Below are 22,192 nucleotides of genomic sequence, written 5' to 3'. Positions count from 1 at the left end.
AAAAAAAAAAAAAAAAATCCATGTGCCACAACAATGCTAATCCTGCTCCTTTATCTATTTAACTGTATTTAGAGTACAAAAGTCTATACTGAGAGTAAAAGGAAATAAACAATTGCCATTTTGCATGCTTCCTTACCTAGTTTTATCTAAATTATCTAAATTAAAGTCCTACTTTAATTTTTTTATGTCACAAACTGACATGCATTTTTCAAATGCTAAATTAGAACAATAACAATTTGACATTTTTCTACAAAAGCAAAATGTTAAACTCACCAAGTAAACACAAAATAGAGGAAGAAACAATAACTCTAAGCTAAAATATATTTGCATGGAGGCTGAGAATCTGTACTGTTTATGTATAAACCTTTAAAATGGTTATCATTCTAATAGTATAAAACAAAGAGAACTCTAACTAGATATCTATTGGCAATGATTTACAAAAGAACAGGATCTTGCTTTACCTATTGTGTCAGCTTTGCTAAATCTTCGCGTTACAACATTGTTCATGTTTCCATTTTCACAGAGCTTCAATTCTGTGAGATATACTTCTACTTTGCAGTGTTTTACAAACATACCCTGTTCAACCACCTAAAAAACAAAAAATAAAACAGATCAGCATCACCTATATCAATATATTTTTCTCTCTCTCTAATTGCAATATTTTCTCTAAAGAGGCTTTAGAAAAAAATGCAGATCTCCAATGAAAAAGAATAACGATTACAGCCTATCAATATAAAACAAAATATATTGGACAGTTGAAAAGTCAAACGCAAGAAACATTTTTGGAAATATTAATATTTTACAGAAAGGAATAATGATTTTAAAACATTAAACGACAGTTTGGAAAGGCATTCTACTGGTTTATGAAGATACTTTGATACATTATAAATAATGAATACATTCAGTATTTATGGTAAGAAAGTTTACCTAAACTGGCTATGTGTAAATATATATAAACTCTCCCTCTGTACTGTTATACAAATAAAGACAGCTCTAATTAAAGATACAAACATACTTCTAGATTTCAGTAATGATCCCAAGCAGAAAACCTTTAAAAAGCTAAGTATAATACAATTTCTATATATATACATAGAATGGCTATATTATCACTCTGTATGTTAAAATAAATCATTTAAAAGGATAACTCCAAATTACTGCTGCCAAAATATTCAACTATGGCCTCGTAACTGATATGTTAGTTTTATCCTAAAATGACTTTGTTTGACCTTTAACTGCACACTTAGTAATTCTATGCAACAAATTTTTAAAAAGCTGACAAACATGCAAGCAATAAAACATAAAAAGAGAAAATATGTATATATGAGGGTCACCTTTTAAATAAATATATTTCCTTTTGATCTTCTAAAGGTTAACTGTAGGATTTCAGTCATGAACACTGTTTCTGAAAATAGTCCTGGGCCTGATATGTGATATGTGAGACAAATATGGCAAGAGGGAGGCTCCAGTGGCTGCTGGACGGACCCACAGCTCCTATCAGTTCAGAAAGGGACTTGCACAATGACCTGCATTTTCACTGAAGGGCAGGCAAGTCGGCTCAAAACACTCACATGCAGTTTATCCAGTATTTACTTGTCTAACGCAATGTAAATTTTTATGGTATTTAGCTATATAAATTCTCTTAATCATGCTTGTTACAAATTTCTAGAACAAGTAACAGCCGGCACCCTCTCCTTCTGCTAATGAACTTAATTCATTTTATAAAACTAGCAAATAAATTATAAGTCCTACCACCTACCAAGATTTGTTTTAAACCTCTTATGCTGATTTATTTTCTGGTTAAAAATGTAGTCACATATTAAATTTTATAAAAGATTACTTGTAGATATTTAGTAGAAAAATGAGAAATCCAATATATCAATCAGAAATTTCTGCTCTAGTACTCAATATCTGAGTAAAATCCTACAATAATCCGTTACTAATCACTGGTAGCTCACTACAACTAGTAAGTACATTGCAGGCCTCATTTTTATGGGACAATAAAAGGTAAATAAAATAACCTACAGCAGAGCAGGGAAAGGGATAAATATGATAAAATAAAAAATTACAAGAAAATTCCTTATTACAACATATATTGAAGTACATATTTTCCAAATAAGCATAGTTTTTAAAAAATGAGAACCAATTTTCATAATTCTAATAGACATGTCCTGGAAAGAACCTGGTGATTTAACTGTTTCATTGTAAGATATATGAAAACAAAATGTCAAAATTATTTCAAAATCCACCCTATTCACATTCAGAATTATTCTCTTCAACAACATTCTATATCGCTACACCTTCACCATCAATTACTCAGAAGATGACTATTAAGTTATTCTTTTACTACTTCCAAAAGCTGTTCCTTTTTAAAGAATGATTTTGTTCACAATTTGAAAGGAACATACCATATGTATTATTAAAGCTTGAAAACAATAGCACCATAACAGAAAAAATCAGCATATTTATGAATCAGTGTTATTACGGTCACACATGGATTATATGTTTACATATTCTCCTTTATATTAGTTTATGTAAAGTCTCCTGCCCTCATTAAAAATGCTTGCATTAAAAGTGATGGTTATTGAAAACTGTAACTGAAAGAAAGTTATTAAAAAGGGACAAAGTTATATTTACCCAACTATTATAACCTTTAAAATACACATCTGAAATAAGTTGAAAGGGAAATAGTCAGAAATGATAATTATGTTTCAGAATTACAGATGACAGTTGTAATATTTACTATAAATGATTATAATGCTATTATAGTACCATAAATAAGGAGAATGTGGAGAAATCTGACTCCTTGTCCAAAATTTAAGACTTATGGATATGTAAAAATATTTTCTTTAATTCATGGTAGCAAAGTCAGTCTCTTTATTAAGTGTGTGAAGGAAATATGAGTTTATGCAGAATTAAAATAAATATAATTTCTATGTATTCATTTAGCTGTGGATACTAGAGAACATTTTGTTCAAAGCCATTACGTATATTTGACAAACCTAATGGTACTGTTTACATCTGTGTATGAGAATTTAATTCCAATTGCTTCCCTCCCCACAATGGCATGAGAAATAAAAGTAACTTCTAAAGAAATTCAGTACTCAGTATTTTTGGAAGAACTAGCTGCATTCACTTTAGAAGGACTTAATGAGACCTAGTTCCTACAGTCGGGGTAAGAACAGTTAAGGGCGACAAACAGATATCTATAACACAACTATGAAATCATAGTTCTTAATGGATAAAAAATAAATCCTACATGTGACAGTCCATCCATAAGTATTTCAGTATATATTTTTTGGAAACATAACTACAATACTATTATCAGAACTAAAAAATTAAAACAAATTCATTAATATCAAACAAGTCCATATTCAAATTTTCCCGTTTTATTAGGAATATACTGTTTGAATAAGGATCTAAAACAGTCCATATATTGCTATAGACTAGTATGTCTCAAGTGTCTTTTAACCTCAAAGTTTCCCAATTCATTTTTTTTTTTTTTACAATTTTTAGTAAGATTACTTCATAGATGGGGATATATACTCATTCCAAACAATACACAAATAGTATCTACTTGCTCTTCTTTTTGTGGTGTTCACAGACATTAAAATCAACACGTAGATCAGTGATGGGCAAACTTATGACCTATAGGGAAAGTCCTACCCAATATCTATTTCCGTAATTGGTGCTTTACTGGAATACAGGCACTCCCCTTCACTTATGTCCTTGCTGTTTTCACACTCACTCATTAATGATCTATGGCTACCTTCATGCCCAAAACAGCAGAGTTCAGTAGTTTCAAGAGCCCAAATGCTCCCTAAAGCTGTAAATAACTACTCTTACATAGAAAAAGTTTGGTGACCCACTTGTCCTTCATTCACAGCCTAGATTCATTAACTCATTAGGTTGTCTTTACATTTTCCCAGAAATGTTTTGTAATTTTCTTTTTTTTTTTTTGAGTTAGAGTCTCACTGCTGCCCAGACTGGAGTGCAGTGGCCGCTCCTGGCCACCGCAGCCTCAACCTGCTGGGCTCTGGTGATCTTTCCGCCTCAGCCTTCCAAGTAGCCAGAATTACAGGCATGCGCTACCACACCCGGCTGATTTTTTTAAATTTATTGTAGAGATGAGGTCTTGCTGCCCAGGCGGGTCTCGAACCCGCGGGCTCAGGCAATCCACTCACCTCAGCCTCCCAAAGGCGTGGGATTATAGGCTGAGCCACTGAGCCCGGCTTGTAATTTTCAATGTAGAAAGACACGGTTCTGGTTAAGTTTATTTCTAAGTTATTTTGACTTGCTGTAAACATTATTTTAAAATTCAACTTTATGACTAGACAACCTATTAAATGGGAGAAAATATCTGCAAACTATTCAACTGTGACAGGAAAAAAACAACTCCAAAAAGTGGGCAAAGGAGGCTGGGCACGGTGGTTCACACCTGTAATTCCGGCACTCTAGGGAGTGGAAGCAAGAGGATTGCCTGAGCCCAGGGTTTCAAGACCAGCCTGGGCAACTTGGAGAGAATCGCCTGAGACCAGCAGGTTGAGGTTGTGGTAGCCATGAGCATGCTACTGCACTCCAGCCTGGGCAACAGAGTGAGAATTCGACTCAAAAAAAAAAAAAAAGTAGGCAAAGGAGATGAACAGACATTTCTCAAAAGAAGACATACAGAAAGCCAATAACTATTTTTAAAAAAGCAAAACTCAACATTACTAATCATCAGAGAAACACAAATTGAAACCTAATGAGATATCATCTTATCCCAGTCAGAATGGCTATTATAAAAAAGACAAAAAGTAAGATGTTGGCAGGGATGTATAGAAAAGGGAATGCTTATACACTGTTGGTGGTAATGTAAACTAGTACAGCAACTATGGAAAACAGTATGGAGATTTCTCAAAAAACTAAAAATAAAATTAGCATTCAATTCAGCAATCCTACTATCAGATATGTACCTCAAAGAAAAGAAATCAATATGTCAAAGGGATACCTGCACCCATATTTATTGTAGCACTATTCATAACAGCAGAAACATGGAATCAATCTAAGTGTTCATCAATACATAAATGGATAAAGGAAATGTGTTACATATAAACAACTGAAAACTTTCAGTGATAAAAAGAAGAACAAAATCATGTAATTTGCAGCAACATGAATGGAATCAGAGGTCACTATCTTAAGTGGAATAAGTCAGGCACAAAAAGTGAGGCACATGTTCTCACTTATATGTAGGAGCTTAAAAACCTTGATCACATGGATGTAGAGAGTGACAGACTATGAAGGATGAGTAGGTGGAGGGGGAAGGATGAAGAAAACTGGGTTAAAGGGTACAAATATACAGTAAAATAGATGGAAAAATTCACTATCTGATAGCAGAGTAGGGTGACTATACTTAACAAAAGTGTATTGTACTTGTTTGATGGATACCCTAAATACCTTGACTTGATTACTATTAATTATCTATATGTAACAAAATTTCTCAGGTACTCCATAAATTTGTACAAACATTTTTAAGAAACTCAGCTTTATTTGTTACAATAAATAACTGAATTTTCTACCTTATATCAGGCAACCTTGCTATACTTATTAATTCTAACCAATTATCAGTACATATATTTGGAATTTAAAACCCATAGAATCATGTCTTCTAAGAACACTGACAGTTTTGTTGCTTCTTTTCAGCTCTCATTCATTTAGCTATTTTCACTGCATTACCATACTGGCTAAGATTTCTAATAGATATCCTTGTCTTAGTCCCTGGATCGGAGGAGAGCTTTTAAAATTCTACCAGGAAGTTTAATGTTTGCAGTACGCTTCTTTTCCTAGTTTTTTAAGAGTTTTTTTTTTTTTAACGATCATACATCGATGTTGAGTTTTATCCAATGTTCTTTCTGCATCTATTAAGATGATTTTTCTTCTTTATTCTGCTAATACCAAAACTATAATGATTAATTTTCAAAGTTAAATTGAAATTGCATCCTTTGGGGAAAAAAATCCAACTGGATCTTTTTTTCCTCTTTACAAATTGCTGGATTTGCCTTGTTACTAACATATTTAGGAATTAAGCATCTATGTTCATGAGTGAGACTACCCTATACTTTTTCCTTCTTGTAATGTCCTTCAGGTTTTCTGTCACGTTTATGCTAACCTAATGAAATAAGTTATAGAGTATTCCACCTTCTATTCTCTGAAAGAGTTCATACAGTATTGGTATATTTCTCCCTTAAATATTTGTAGAATATACTGGTGAAGTCTTCTGGTCCTAGAGCTTTCTTCATGGGAAGTTTTCAACAAATGACTCAATTCAGATTTCCTATTTCTTATTGTGTCAACTTTTAGAAGTTTTATTTTTCTAGAAATGTTCTACTTCATCTAAAATTTCAAATTATTACATGAAATTGTTGAAAACATAGTATTTGTTAAAAGTCTTTAGACTCTAATATGATGTTCTCCTGTTCAATCCTAATCTAGGCTATTTGTGTCTACTCTCTATCAATCTTGCCAAGACTCATCTCTATTTTACTGGTCTAATTCTTCACTGTTCTTTACAATGAGTGAACTTTGTTCATTTAATGTAGGTTTGCTTTCTATTTTGTTCATGTCTACTTTACAGTATTTCTTCTTGATTAAGTTAATTTCCTTTTCTTACTTTCTTGAGATAACAGATTTTCAGACTTTCTTTCTTTCCAATATCTGCAATTTACACTATAAAGTTCTAAGAATGGTTTTAGCTATTCTTTTAAGTTGCATTTTCATTATTATTCAGTTTAAAATATGTTGAATTTTCATTTTAACTTCTCATTGACTCAAGAATTACTTAGAAGTATATTGTTCCATTTCTAGGTAGTTGGGGCACATAAAATTATTATCTTTATGATACCGACTCCTAGCCTAATCGCACTGGGGAAAGAAAATATACTGAATCATTTCTATAACTTGAAGTTTATTATAATTTCTATGGCTCAGCATATGATCAATTTTGCTAAAAAATTCTACTTAAAAGAAATCTGTACTCTGCAATGACTAAGTACAATGCACATGTTAATTAGATCATGGTGGTTAATCATGTTGTTGGAAATGTGGGTCTCTCCATAGGCTAAATGCAAAACATATGGCCTCACAATGATTGATGGGAGAGTGAGCAAGAGGGAGAGTGAGCGAGAGAGCGAGTGAGCAACCATGCATGAGTACACTCCCAATATCTAAGTACTAATGTCTTTTATGAACTTATCTCAGAAGTGACATACCATTGCTTCTGCCACATTCTGCTGGTCACACGGACCAATTCTGGTACAACATGAGAGGCGATTACACAAGGGTGAAAATATTAGGAGGCTGCAATGCCTGAGAAGCATCTTTGAGGTTGGCCACACAGTCTGCCCTCTACCCTCAAAGATTCACAGTTTGTTCCCCAACATGCAAAATACAGTTTCCTCCTCCAAAAGTCATCCATTAGTTTCTTAACTCTCCATTTTAGCATTAACTCCAAGTTCAGAAATTTGTCATCATATCTGATCCAGGTGCAGATGAACTTGGGTTAATTTCTTAAGCATCCTGATTATATAATAGTCCCCCCTTTATCCATAAGAGATATGTTCCAAGACCCCTAGTGAATGCTTAAAACCATGGACAGCACCAACCCTATATACACTATGGCTTTTCTTATGTAAATATGCATACCTATGATAAAGTTTAATTTATAAACTAGGCACAGTAAGAGAAAAACAATACTAATAAAACAGAACAATTACAAGGTACTGTAATAAAAGTTACATGAACATGGTCTCTCTCAAAGTATCTTACTGTGCTATTCTCACGTTTTTCCTTATAATGATATGAGATGATACAATGTCTGTGTGATGAGAAGTCAGGTGAATGATGCAGACATTGTGGTACAGTGTTGGGCTACTATTGACCTTGGACGCTGCACTGTGCCAGTCAATCTGATGACCAAGATGGCTACTAAATGACTAACGGGTAGGAAGTATATTAACATGCTGTAAAAAAGGGTAACTCAGGGGTGTGGGGAAGAGGGGGCACAGAGCAAGATGGCATGAGACTTCAGAATGGTGCACAATTTCAAACCTAAGAATTCGGGTTTTTTGGAATTTCCCATTGAATATTTTCAGAACGTGGCTCAACTGTAGGTAACTGAAACTATGGAAAGTGAAACCACAGATAAGAGGGGCTATTGTATTTCCTCTTGATCTACAGACCTGTAAACTAAGAGTCGGTTTCTGCCCTACTTACATTCAAAATAAAATGGTGAAGCATGCAGAACAACTTTTTAGATATTCCTCTTTTGGAGGGGGGAGAGGAATAGTAGGTACAAAGAAGTCAATGGTCCACAGCAATTACAAAATCTGCCTTGGCCAATACTTGAAGTTCCTTGGCTAGGACTCAATTCTACCCTTGTCTGAAAATGACTCGTGGTAACCTTTGGTTCTGCTGAGTCACCCTTTTTTCATGAGCTAGCACATGTTTGCAGTTGAGTAAATTTTCTGCCTGATTTCTGTTTGCAGAAGTCTGAGAGGTCAAAGGCCTTTCATTTTATGCTGTCTGCAGTATAAGATGGTAGTGGTTCTGTGATGTAATTCTCACAAAAACAATACAGATCTCCATTGGATCTTACTGATGTTCATTCCATTAGACAAAAAGCATACCTCAAATGTCTCTAGGATGAAACCTCTCTACTCTGGCTTTATGCTGAGGAATTGCTCTCAAGCTTCTTAGAAGCCCTACTGTTCTTAAAAGCCAGATACTGAGGAGAAACCCTTAATACTGTTAATTAGTATTACTGAGAGGACAACTTTAAGCACAAATTCCCCCAGAGTCTTTCCTCTGAATACAACTGTGAGGCACCATCTTTCAATTTTCAGAGGTAGTTTTATAGTCACATCCTTGGCTTCAACTTTAGATCAATATTTTTTTCTGAAAAATGCCCTGAATTTTGATCACTGCTCAGAAATATTTTAGTTTTATTATCGATTGCCATCTGGAGGAGTTGGAAATCTTCAAAACTAGTAAATCTTGGCTCTGCTTTACTTAACACGCCTGTCTTCAGTTTCTCTCTTTTCTGACCTCTCACTACCAGCAGCTCAAGAAGAAACCAGGCAGTACTTTCAATACTGTGGCAGATCTCTAGTTTCCGTAGATACATTTTTCACCTTTCTGTTTACTGCAGGTAACACGTTGCTAAACTTTCTGCCCCTTCATAACAAAGACTGCTTTCCTCCAGTTTCCAGTAAGATTTTCCTAATTTTCAAGTCCTCACTGATAGCCTCATCAAAGTCTACTACTCTACTAACAGCTAGTTCAAGGCCCTTCAGGCTTTCATAACACTCTTATAGTTCTTACAGGTTCTACCCACTACCCAGCCCCAAAGCCACCATCACATTTCCAGTTTTTGTTACGTCAGCATCTTACTTCCAGGTACCAAGATGGGTATTATTTATCTCTTGCTGCCTAATAAATAACCCCCCAAATTAGCAGCTTAACACAGCAAATACTATCTCACATTGTTTCTGAGGGTAAAGGATCTGGGAGCAGCTTAGCTGGGTTGATCTGGCTTGGGGTCTCTCATGAAGTTGCTATCAAGGGATGGACTGGGGCTTCAATCGTCTGAAAGCTAAACTAGAACTAAAGGATCCACTTCCAAGGTCACTCACATGGTTGCTGGCAGGCCTCCGTTCCTCTCTATTGGCCAGAGATCTCAGTTCCTCACCATGAGGGCCTCTCCATAGGCTGCCTGAGTGTCCTCGCCATGTGCAGTTGAATTCCCCCGAGTGAGAAATGAGAAAGAGAGAGAGCTAGAGTGCGGGCGCACCCAAGATGTAAGCCGCGGTGTCTTTTATAACCTAATCTTGAAAGAGATGTATCGTGAGTTCTGCTATATGCTACTGGCCACACAAGACCAACCCTGGTATAAAATAAAGAAGACTACCCAAGAATGTGAATATGAGGACTCAGGGGACATCTTGGAGAACATTATCTTAACTTACATGCCGATACTGCTGTCTAATGTTATACACATTTTCAACTCCATAAGAAATTATTATTAATGTTTTAAACAGTCCATTTAAAAATTTACTCACAGTATTTATATTTTGTCAGTCTACATTTTTTCCTGTGTCTCCAAGCTTTTATCTGGATAATTTTCTTTCCATTCTGAAGACCATTTTGTATTTCCTTTAGTGAAAGTCTGCTGATAACAAATTCTATTAGTTTTTGTCTAAAAATGGCTTTTTTCACCTTCATATCTGAAAGATTCTTTCCTTAGTCACAGAATTCTACATTGGCAGTTATTTTCTTTCAGCATGTTGAAGATAGTCCATGGTTTTCTGGCTTCCATGTTTCTCTTGAGAAGTGATTTCTTTGTCTTGTCCTTACTCTAAAGATAATATATCTAAAATTTTCTCTGGCTAATATCAGAAAAATCATTTTGCCTTCACTTTTCAACATTTTTATTGGGTACAGTTTTGTTTGCATTTTTACAGTTTGAGATTCTTAGCATTTCTTGATCTCTAACATAATAACTTTCTCAGCTTGAAAAAAATGGTCAGCTATCACCTCCTCAAATATTAGTTCTACCCCATTCTTTCTTCTCCTTCTAAGATTTTAATTATACACATGTCAACTTATTCACTATATTCCATGTATGCCTTCATGTTTTTCTGTATTTTCCATTCTTTCATCTCTCTAAGTTTTAGACTGTATATTTTCTACTGATAAAACATTTAGTTTACAAAGTCTCTCTTTGATTCTGTTTAACCTAGTGTTGTTCCCAAACATTAAGTCTATAAAACTATGTTAGTTTTATAATTGTATTTGGTCTTGTTTAATAGTTTCGTCTTATTTCTCAATTCTTTCATTTGTGAGGGCATAATTAGCACAGTATTTATAAATCGAATAACTCAATTATCTGGATTTCTTATGAGTCTTTTCTATTATCTGCTGTTTTTCTTGGATTTTGATTTCATTTTATTAATTGCTTATATCTCTGCTTTTTTTAGTTTTGTAAATTGAATGCTGACACCAAAATGAAATAATTCAGAGATGTTTTGAGGTCAAGAAAGATATTTAACTTTGCTTCTGCATTTATAGCTTGGGGTATCACCAATCCTAGATTTTTTAGTGCAGTCAGAGATTGGTAACATCAAACCTGGGCTTCAGACCCTATAAAGCTGGTATATTACTTCTTTAAATGAGTTCCCCCTGCATCAGTCATGTGGGGCACAGTAAAAATGCACCAAATTCTCAAATTTAATTCTGATTAATTAAATTTCATAACTGATTTAATTTTAGAGGACAGTACATCTTTAATAAAACTCCAGACAATTCTAAGCACATTAAAATTTAAAAACTATTTTACAGGTTGAATAAACTTCATCCACTTTACCAAAAACATGTGTGGGTCTCCTAATAGACTTCTCAAGCTTTTTTCTTTCTATCTGTGTGAAATAGTCATGATTCTTTGTCTTTTATAATTTGTTTATCAGGCATAGGTTTCAAGAAACTTCTCTCTATCTCATTATTCTTTTAAAGAATAATGGCAATGAAGTTGCTGGTTGACCTGTTTACCATAACAAACACTTGTATAATGTGCTACATTTATTTTAAAAAGTATATCATTAAGATTAATACATATGAAGATATTCGAGAGGCAGATTTTTCACTTATTCTAGGAATACATTTATTCTTCTAGACAGATTTACAGCTAAATAGGCTAGCCTTTAATTGGTCAAAACACTCAATTCTCCAGTAACTATAGATAAAGCAAATATATATCTTGTGTGTGTGTGTACATATATATGGCTGGTATTCCTCATAAGACAGAAATTCTAATGATTCTAGACAGAATCCTAATGTTTCTAGACAATAATTTTAAAACTTTAAAATAAAGAATATGTAAAAAAAAATGTACGTTTTCAAGTTTAAAAAATTGTTACAAAAATATTTCCTCCCCTTTTAGCTTCTTCATTTTTTCCAATTGTTTTATCAAAAAAGCAGTGTAGCACAGAAAACAGGGTCAGGTTGCCTAAATCCGTACCCTGATATGACTTTCTAAAAAGAGTCCCTGATCCTATCTAACATTTTGTCCTCTTTTCCTCATCTATAAAATGAGGAAAATAATACTTGCCATATAGAGTTTTCTCTCTATAGAGAGAGGATTAAACTAGATAATATAGTGTCCTTAAAACTACTGATAGCATAAGTAAACGTTCTTTTCATGTTAGCTGTTATTGATAGTCTTATTCACTGTACAGTAACAGTTTACTACCCCTTTCCTCCAAGATAAGTGACAAGGCTCACAATTCATCAAATTAACTCTTAAATGTGAAATAGTCAAGGAAAATATTTATATTCCATTATTCTTAAAAAGTACCTTTCGTGCTATTGGCTCCTGACCTTCCATCAATGTATACCAGCTGACAAGTTTATTCCAGCCCTCAGTTGGTAATAGTATATAATCCAATTCATCAATAAGATGTTCTTTAAGTGACTGGGCATCACCATCTGCAAAAGAAAAAAATTAATTCACTACATAAAAAGAAACAGCACACACCTCTTAATACTTTAATTGTGTACATTAAAAATTAAACTCATGACTAATTTAAATATTTTAAATGATCAGTTTCAAAGAAAGCTCTGAAGAGGTTCAAATCTCCTACATATTTCAAAATAAACTATTAATAACTTTCCATTTGTACAACTGGTCAAAAAGCTGTGTTCACAGACATAATTTTTCTTTTATTAGGCTCTTCAAAAAATGCTATGGAGTATTTGTGTTTCCCAAATATTTTGAGTAGCAGAGATCTCTCATGTAGTAATAGGGGTCATTCTCTAGCATCAGCTGATGCAGGAAATTCGGAAGCAAATCACCAATCTTTTTTCAATAACTCCAAGACACATAGGCTGGGAACCATGATGAAAACCACAGAAGGGCATCTTGTGAACCATCTCATTTCCCCAGAAGTCTCATGATCAAGATTCCTTCCAAGATCTAAGCTGGAGGTCATTGTGTGGGTGATTAGAACTTTCAAAGTTCTAATCAAGCTCGGAAATCTAGTGCAGGGCAGGTTAGCGATCTAGAGAAATTTCTGGAGTCATACCTACACCACAGTCATAATTTGAGACTTATTTTTTAGCTAGTCATTTGAATTACCAAAGTGTAGAAACAAATAGCTACTAAGTTGTATCAAACTTAAAGGAGATTTTTCTTGGTCTGAGTTAGTCTTAACATACGTGAAAAGCAAAATTGTTCTTGGCAGCATTTCAGTAATGAGAACATACAATTCCTAATAAGGTATAACAATATAAATCAAGATACTGGGGAAAAAGTTGAAGGGATTAATATGTTGCTTAGTCAATGTTTTGCAACTATAAACTAATTTGGATTTTCAAGAATTATATATGAAAATAGTACCTGCTTTCTGTTACTAAAGACAGGTTGCATTTCCAGTATAAAAATAATATTTCCTCTTTTTTGCTTGGCTTCATTCATACTACATAATTATTTTGAGATCCACCCATATTTTTATATAGTTTATTCCTTTTAATTGCTGAGTAGGATTTCATTACATAGATGCACTACAATGTGTTTAATCTGGGTGTTGATGGGCATTTGGGTTGTTCACAATTTTTTCTATTACAAATATCACTGTATGAACATTCATGTACAACTTTTCATATGAATAAGTGCTTTCATTTTTCCTGAGTAAATACGCGGGAGTAGAATGACTGGGTTCTATAATAAACGTACGTTTAACTTTTTTAAAAACTGCCAGACTATTTTCTGAAGTGGCTGTACTATATTATGTTCACAGAAACAGTTATGAGAGTTTCACTTGCTCTATAGCCTTGCCAGCACATAATATGGGTCAGTCCTTTGCATTTTAACTATTTTAAAACATGTATAGTGGTACCTCATTGTGGTTTTAATCTTGATTTCTCTAATACTAATGATGCTGAGAATCTTTGCACATACTTTTTAAAAACCCTATCTTCTTTGTTGAAAAGAAATCTTTTGCCTTCTTTTCCCACTGGACTTTATGTTTTCTTCAAAATGAGTTTTACAAACTCTTTATATATATTCTGCATACAAATTTTTTATCAGCTATGTGGTTTGTAAATATTGTCTCCCACATTGTGGCTTCTCTTATCATTCTCTTAATAGTATCATTTGAAGAAGATTTTATTACTGATAAAATACAATGTCACTTTTTAAAAACAATCATACTTTTTGTATCATCCCAGAAATATTTGCCTAATGCAATATCACAAGATTTTTTTCCTAAAATTTTTAGTATTTATATTTAGGCCTATAATTCATATACAAAATTAACCATATGGGGTAAATTTTGTATACAATTCTGTATATGGATCAAAGTTCAGGTTTTTTTGCAAATAGACATCCAAATGCTCATGCAGAATGTATTTTAAAAGACTATCCTTCTGCTACTCAACTCCTCTTATATCTTTGTCTAAAATCAAATGACCACATGTGTGTAGATCTATTTCTGGATTCTCTAATCTGGTCAACTGATCTATTTGTCTTTATGTCAATATCAGACTGTATTGATTATTATAGCTTTAATAAAGTCTTGAAATCAGATAGTGTTAAGTTTTATAATTTTTTAGAATTCAAAGTTGTTTTGGCCATTCTAGGTAATCTGCATTTCCACAAGAATTTCTGAATCAGTCTGTCAATTTCCATTAAAAAAAAAGCCTAGTAGACAACTGAATATCAACATGTGAAAGACAAATGTTAGACCACTACCTACCTCATGCCATATACAAAAGTTAACTTAAAATTGATCAAAGATATAAATATAACATCAAAAACTATAAAATTCTTAGAAAAAAAGATAAGTGCATATCCGTGGGACCTTGGTTCCGGCAATGTTTTCTAACACCAAAAGCACAAGCAACAAGGAAAAAAATAGGTAAACTGGACTTCATAAAAATTAAAAATTTTTGTGCTTCAAAGGACACCATCAAGAAAGTAAAGACAACTAACAGAACAGGAGACAACTTTTGCAAATCATACATCTGATAAGGGTCTACTGTCCACAATATACAAAAACACTAAAATGCAAAAGTAAAAAATAAACCCACTAAAAATGGACATGAGATCTGAAGAGGCGTTTCTCCAAAGAAGACATATAATAAGCACAGGAAGAGATAGATACCTATTGTCATTAATCACTAGGGAAATCAAGTCAAAATCCCAAGGAAGATACCACTTCACAACTAAGTCTACAATAAAAAGGACAGACAATAGCAAAAGGTGACAAGGATGTGGAGAAATTGGAATCCTCATACACTGCCACCAGCAGTATAAAATGACACAACTACTTTGGAAAACAGTCTAACAGTTCCTCCAATAGTTAAATAATGGAGTTACAATTCCACATCTAGATATATACCCATGATTTATAAGTAGAAATTCACCCAAAAACTTGTTCATGCATGTTCATAGCAGCAATATTCACAAGTCAAAAGTTGATGAAAACTCAAATGTACATCAACTGATGAATGCATGCATTAAATATGCTATATCTATTCAACAGAAATCACTCATCCGTAAAAAGGAATGAAGTACTAATTCATGCTACAATATGAATGAAACTTGAAAACACTGTGTTGTCCTAAGTGAAAGAAGCCAAACATTAAAAAATATATACTGTACAATTCCATTTATATGAAATGTCCAGAATAAGCAAATCCATTGAGACAAAGCAGATTAGTAGGTTGTCTAGGGCTGGGAATGTGGGGTTGTAAGAGAACGAAAAGGGTGTGATTGCTAATGGGTACAAGGTTTCTTTCTGGGGTCACAAAAATGTAAAATTAGATGGTAGTGATGGTTGTGCAACTTTTTGAATTTAAAAATCACTAAATTATATAATTTGAAAGGATGAGTTTATGATACATGAATTCAATCTCAATTTTTAAAAATACTAGGACTGTGACTTGAAATTGTATTAAATCAATAGATTAAAGAGAAAGCAGCAATTTAACTGTATTGAATCTTCTGATCCACTAACTCAATTTCTGTTTAGGTTTTAGTTTCACTCAGTGATGTTTTGTAATTTTCAGTATACAAGTCTTGAACTTATTTTGCAGATTTATCCTCAAGTATTTTATATTTTCTGATGCTATTGTAAAATGCATTTTTGAAATTTCAGTTTGTTACTCATCTTTAATATATAAGAATACAACAGATTTTTTAATAATGATTTTGTATTCTATAAAGCAAACTCATGTCGGTTCTAGTAACTTCTTTGGTTTCTTTGGACTCCATTGAATTTTCTACATAAACATAAATGTCTGCATAAACACAGTTGTATTACTTCTTTGTGTACAATCTGTATGTCTTTAACCTCTTATCTTATTGTACTGTCTAGAGCCTCCAGTACAATGTTGGTCTGAAAAGCCAAGAGTGGCATCCTTACCTTTTTTCCTATCTTAGGAGGACAGCATTCACTCTTTTACCACAGAGTATGTCATTTATAGGTTTTTCATAGATGTCCATTATCTGGTTTAGGAAGTTTTCTTCTATTTTGTTTTTTAATTTTACTTGATATATTATTCTTTTTACATATATTTCTCTATTATATGTAATATAATCTTTTTATTATTGGACCTGGTTTGCTTCTGTTAAGAATTTTTGCAACTACATTCATGAGGGACATTGGTCTAAAGTATTCTTGAAATGTCTCTGTCAGATTATGGTATCAAAGTAATGATGGCTTCATAGTATAAACTGGGAAGGAGACCCATCCAATTTTCTGACGAGTTACTATAGAATTGGCATTATTTCTTTCTTAAATGTTTATTATAACTTACCAGTGGCACCATCTGAATATGAGGCTATTTTTGAGGGAAAGATTTAAACTATTTGGACAATTCATCCTATTAGAATGAGCTTTGATTTGTTCATCAAGAAATTTCTCTTTCATCCAATTTTATAATATTCCTTCACTGTCCTTTGAATATACGTAGATTCTATATTGATAACCCTCCTGTTCCAGATAATGGTAACTGTCTTTTTCTTATGACAAGTAACACTAGATACTGATTGCTTGTATTGATCTTCACAAATACAAAGCTTTTCATTTCATTCACTTGATTTTTGTTTTCTATTTAATTTCTTTCTGTTCTGATATTTACTATTTCCTTCATTCTGCTTATTTTAGTTTAATGTGTTAACTTAATTTGTTTATTTATTTATGAGTCAGGGTCTCACTCTGTCACCCAGGCTGGAAAGCAGTAGCATGATCATGGCCCTTCTGGGCTCAGACAATCCTTCTGCCTCAGTCTTCCAGGTAGCTGGGACTTTGGGCATGAGCCACTTTGCTCAACTATTTTTTTTTGTAGAGACGTGGTCTCGCTATGTTGCCTAGGCTGGTCTCGAACTTCTGGGCTCAAGCAATCTTCCTGTTTCAGTCTCCCAAAGAGCTGGCATTACAGGTGTGAGCCACCATGCCCAACCTGTTCTTAATTTTATACTTTCTTAAGTTGGAAACCAACCTAATTGACTTTTGATCTTTCTTTAATTTTCAAGTGTTCACTGCTATAAATCCCTCTTCATATAGTATTCAGTTATCTTCCACAAATTTTAATGTTTCTGTCATCATTTTGTTTAGTTTCTAATTTCTCTTTTGATTTCTTCATTGATCCATGAGTTATGAGGAAGTGTGTTATTTAGCTTTCAAATATTTGTAGATGTTCCAGCTATCTTTGTGTGATTAACAAGTAATTTATTGCATTGTGGCAAAACAACACATTTTGTATGATTTGAATCCTTTTAATTTTGAGACAGATTTCATGCCCGGAATGTCACCTATATTGATAAATGCTGTTTGTATACTTATAAAGAATTTTTATTCTGCTGTTGTTCAGTGGAATGTTCTATAAGTTCCAAGTAGTTTAAATTGATTAACAGTGTTATTCAACTCTACTTTAGGTCTCATGAATCTGGATATCCATTTCTCTTCCCAGTTTTGGGAAGTTTTGGCCAATATTTCTTTAAGCTTTCTATCCCTCTGTCTCTCTCCCTTCTCAAGCCCCCTTAGCATGCATATTGATTCCTTTCATGGTATCTCATAAGTTCCTTAGGCTTCCTTTGCCCTTTTTCATTCTTTTTATTCCTTTGTATTCCTTCAAATGATCTGTCTTTAAGTTGTCAATTCTTCTACTTGATCAAGTCTACTGTTGAAGATCTCTAATGAATTTTTTAGTTTTGTATTCTTCAGCTCAAAATTGTGTTTGGTTCTTCTCAATTTCTAGCTTCTTGCTGACATTTTCATTTTTTAAATTTGTTTTTCTGATTTTGATTACTTGTCTATGTTTTTTTTTTTGTAACTCAATATTTAATTCTGTCAGGCAATTCATCTACATTTCTTTACTGTCAGTTTCTGAAGATTTATTTTGTTTGCATCATATTTCCCAGATTATTCAAGAGTCTGTAGCTTTGCATCAGTATCTATGCACCTAAAGAAACAGCTACCTTCTGGTCTTTATGAACTGACTTTGAAATGGAAATTCCTTCATCTCCACCAATCAGCTTGGCTAGAAATTCTGGAAGCCTCTCAAACTTTTTCTGTGGATATGTGTCTTCTATACTTGTGCAAGCAGTTTTTTAATTAGAGGATTTTTTTTCCTGAAACCTTTAATCTCTTCCTCCCTCTGCCATACCATGGGCCACAACACTGGAATGGTCCACTCTCATCTCTCTTCCCTGTAAAGTAACCTTGAGTTCTGTGCCATCTCCCAAACTTGAAAGCTGTGCTGAGCACAGCAAGCCACCTACACCTTCTTCTTGGTTCTCAACTGCCCCTACCAAACCATGCTAGTTCCATTAGCACACTAGGTAAGGTAAGACAGAAATCAGTCCTTTGAGTAGTGCACTGAAAACTGGAACACTGGAGGAACACATGACTCCTTTTCCTCTTCCCTAGAAGACAGTCTCAGGTTCTGTGCCTTCTCTCAATACTGCAGAGCTGGGGCAATCACAGCAAGCTCCCCTTTGTTCTTAACTTTCCCAAGTCATCTGAACTACGTCAGTTCCATCAAGTATAGTGAGGCAGACAGAAACTGGCTGCTCAGGCAGGGCAATGCCAGGATACTGAAGGATGCCCCACTCCTTCCCTCCTCAGGTTCTTAGCCTTTCCTTACTCTCAGAGAACCTTCCAGCTGCAGCAGCTACCTATCTCTTTTCCTTTGTTAATTGCCTCTGTTATCAGAACTATGCTGGTTCCCTTAGCACTCTGTGTCAGGTGAAAACAAAAACCAGCCCCTTGGGGAGCACACTGAACAGCTGAGAAGTTGAACACATACGCTCCTCTACTTTTCACCCCAAGCAAGAGGTCTGGTCTGAGACAATCTTTCTCCATACTAAGTTATGTCAGCTTGAAGGAGGGGCTGATGTAGGCAAAATGAAATTGCTCTTTGTACCCATTTCAATGTGGTTGTTCTTAGTTTTGTGCTCATTTGGAGTACTGCAACTTCTTAACCAGACCTGGACTTCTCATGAAAATATTCTAGTACATGGCCAGGCTCGGTGGCTCAACCTGTAATCCCAGCACTTTGGAGGCCGAGTCAAGTGGATTGCCTGAGCCCGCGGGTTTGAAATCCACCTGGGCAACTTGGCGAGACCTCGTCTCTACAATAAATCAAAAATTAGCCAGGCTTGGTAGCACATGCCTGTAGTTCTGGCTACTTGGAAGGCTGCGGCGGAAGGATTGCCAGAGCCCAGCAGGTCGAGGCTGCGGTGGCCGGGAGCATACCACTGCACTCCAGTCTGGGTAACAGAGTGAGACTCCAACTCAAAAAAAAAAAAGAAAATATTCTAGTACATGTGTCATTGTTCAATCAGTGTTTCTTTTGGGCTATGAGGGTTAGGACTTCCCATTCTACCATCTTGCTGATATGATTTCTCTTCACATATTTCCAAGTTATGCCATTAGTGGGTATAAATTTAAGCTTACTGTGTTCTCCTGATGAACTGTCCCATCCCATTTATCATTATGAAGTGACCGTCTATCCCTGGTAATATACTTTGTTCTGAAACTCAGTGTCTGAGATTAATATAGCTACTCCAGCTTTCTTTTGAGGTTGTTAGCATGTGAAAGCTTCCTACTACTGAGTAACAAATTACTACAGTGGCTTAAACAACACTCATTTATTATCTCACAATGCGGCTGGGGTCAGTATTTCAGGCAGGCACTAATGGACTTTATGCTTAGTGTCTCACAAAGCTGAAGGCAAGATGTCAGTCATGCTGGGCTCCTATCTGAAAGCTCTGGAGAAGAATCCATTTCCACAGACATTCAGGCTGTTGGAAGAATTAAGTTACCCATGGTTGTGGGTCTGAGGTCCCCGATTCCTTGCTGCCTGTCAGCCTGAGGCCTCTCTCTGTTCCTAGAAGCTGCCTGCCTTGTGTCTTCAAACCAGCAATGATGCACTGAGTCCTTTCCATGCTTTAAATCTCTGACTTCTGCCACTATTCATAGAAAACTCCCTGCTTTCAAAGGTCATATGTGGTCAAATAAACTCACTAGGGTAACCTCCTGTTGCCATGTAACATAATCATGGGAGTTAGATCTCATTCTATTCACAGGTCCCACTTACACTTAAAACTTAAAGGGGAGAAGATTATGAGGTTAGGATCACTGGAAGTCAGTCTTAGAATTTTGGTTATACAGCATGACATGTCTTTTCCCATTTCTTACTTTTAACCTATGTTCCTACACTTAAAGAGGGCTTCCTTGTAGACAGCTGATAGCTGGGTCTTAACTTTTTCATTCATTCTCAGTCTCTATCTTTAGCTGGGATGCTTATATTTAATGTGATTATTCATAGAACTGGGATTATTTTTCTTTTGATTTCATATATACAATGAAAGATGAATAGAACTGGGTTTAAATCTATCTTATTATTTATTTTGTATTTTCTCATCTGTTCTTTGTTAACTTTTTCTACTTTTTGGGAGGAATTTTTAAAATTAAGATTGGTATTTCTTCTCATTATGGGTTAATTTTTCCTGCTTCTTTGCATGCCAGGTAAAGTGGTTGGAGTCAAGTTTTATGTAGCTGGATGCTGGATATTTTTGTATTCTTTTACTCTTGAGTTTTGTTCTGAAATGCCATTAAGTTATTTGGAAACAGTTTGATGCTTTCAGGTTAGTGGGGCAAGAAAATTAATTCCACCCTATTGCAGAAGTAAAATGTTCTCAGTAGTCTACCTTGTGAATTATGAGGTTTTTCCACTCTGGTTCTGGGAACATAAATTATTCCCAGTCCTGTATGAGCTCCAATGATTGTTCCCTCTCACTCTCTTGGATGGTTCTTTTCCTGGCCTTGGGTAGCTTCCTCACATGCAATGTGCCAATCAACAGTCAGCTGAAGACATGTATCATTGCTCAACTTTAACAAGTTTTCTCATGTATCCATTAAGAAAAACAACATATGGTAGAGCATTTCCTGAAAATGAGTGCTTTCTTTCTTGTTTAAAACCCCACTCCCCATGAGTGCTTTCTAATTTACATTCTTCCTTTAAAGTTTTAAACAACCTTAAACCTTTATTACATCATAAATAAAAAGCAACATTTTTCATGATAAAGAATTAGAGTAATTAACAATAATAACTAATTAGAATAATCTGAGTTCATTAGGTCAAACCTGTAATGCAAAGACATTTCTAATCCATCAATTTATTTATATTAACATATCCATATTCAATCTATTGACATTTACATACTGAAATTTAAAACATTTATAACTTGACTGAAGAAAGAAAATAATGACCTTTGAGAAGTCCAGAGTTATCAATGGGTCCAGGATATACATTCTGATCTCCCATCTGGTATTTGTCCCAACTGTCAAAGCCAACATATTTTTTCCACTGTTTGAACCAGCGACTATCGACCAGGTACCTAGAAAAGAAAAAAACTGATGAAGAAAAACACCCAAGAGTATAGGAATAACTATACCTGTTTTTGATATTTCATTTTATATTAAAGTACTTATTTACTTCTGTACTTATCTACTAAGTAATGCCACTCAGTATTTGGGGGGAAAAAACTTCATTTATATAAAGTATTATTTCTATTGTTCTATAAGTATCTACTAATTGAGGACAAGTATTGACAAACAAATTTTTAAAAAATTCTTTAACAATTCTTTTAAAAACA

The 22,192-nt window shown here is 34.3% G+C and overlaps 1 protein-coding gene across 1 annotated transcript in view; it reads right to left on the bottom strand.

The window, feature by feature from the left end:
• The window catches only part of USP15 (ubiquitin specific peptidase 15), a 97,640-nt gene extending 75,706 nt beyond the window's left edge, over positions 1–21,934 (bottom strand). The window contains exons 1-3 of the mRNA XM_021711166.1: positions 21,807–21,934; positions 12,383–12,513; positions 462–588 (exon numbers count right to left, since the gene is read on the bottom strand). Of these exons, the coding sequence (XP_021566841.1) occupies positions 462–588; positions 12,383–12,513; positions 21,807–21,861 (313 nt within the window). The 5' untranslated portion in view covers positions 21,862–21,934. The remainder of the gene's footprint in view (positions 1–461; positions 589–12,382; positions 12,514–21,806) is intronic.
• Positions 21,935–22,192: the final 258 nt, after the last annotated feature.

This window comes from Carlito syrichta, unplaced genomic scaffold (assembly GCF_000164805.1).
Source record: "Carlito syrichta isolate Samal-C Ts95f unplaced genomic scaffold, Tarsius_syrichta-2.0.1 Scaffold301892, whole genome shotgun sequence".
Classification (NCBI taxonomy): Eukaryota; Metazoa; Chordata; class Mammalia; order Primates; family Tarsiidae; genus Carlito; species Carlito syrichta.
Note: the sequence above shows the minus strand (reverse complement) of the source record. Positions and strands in the feature narration are given on the sequence as shown.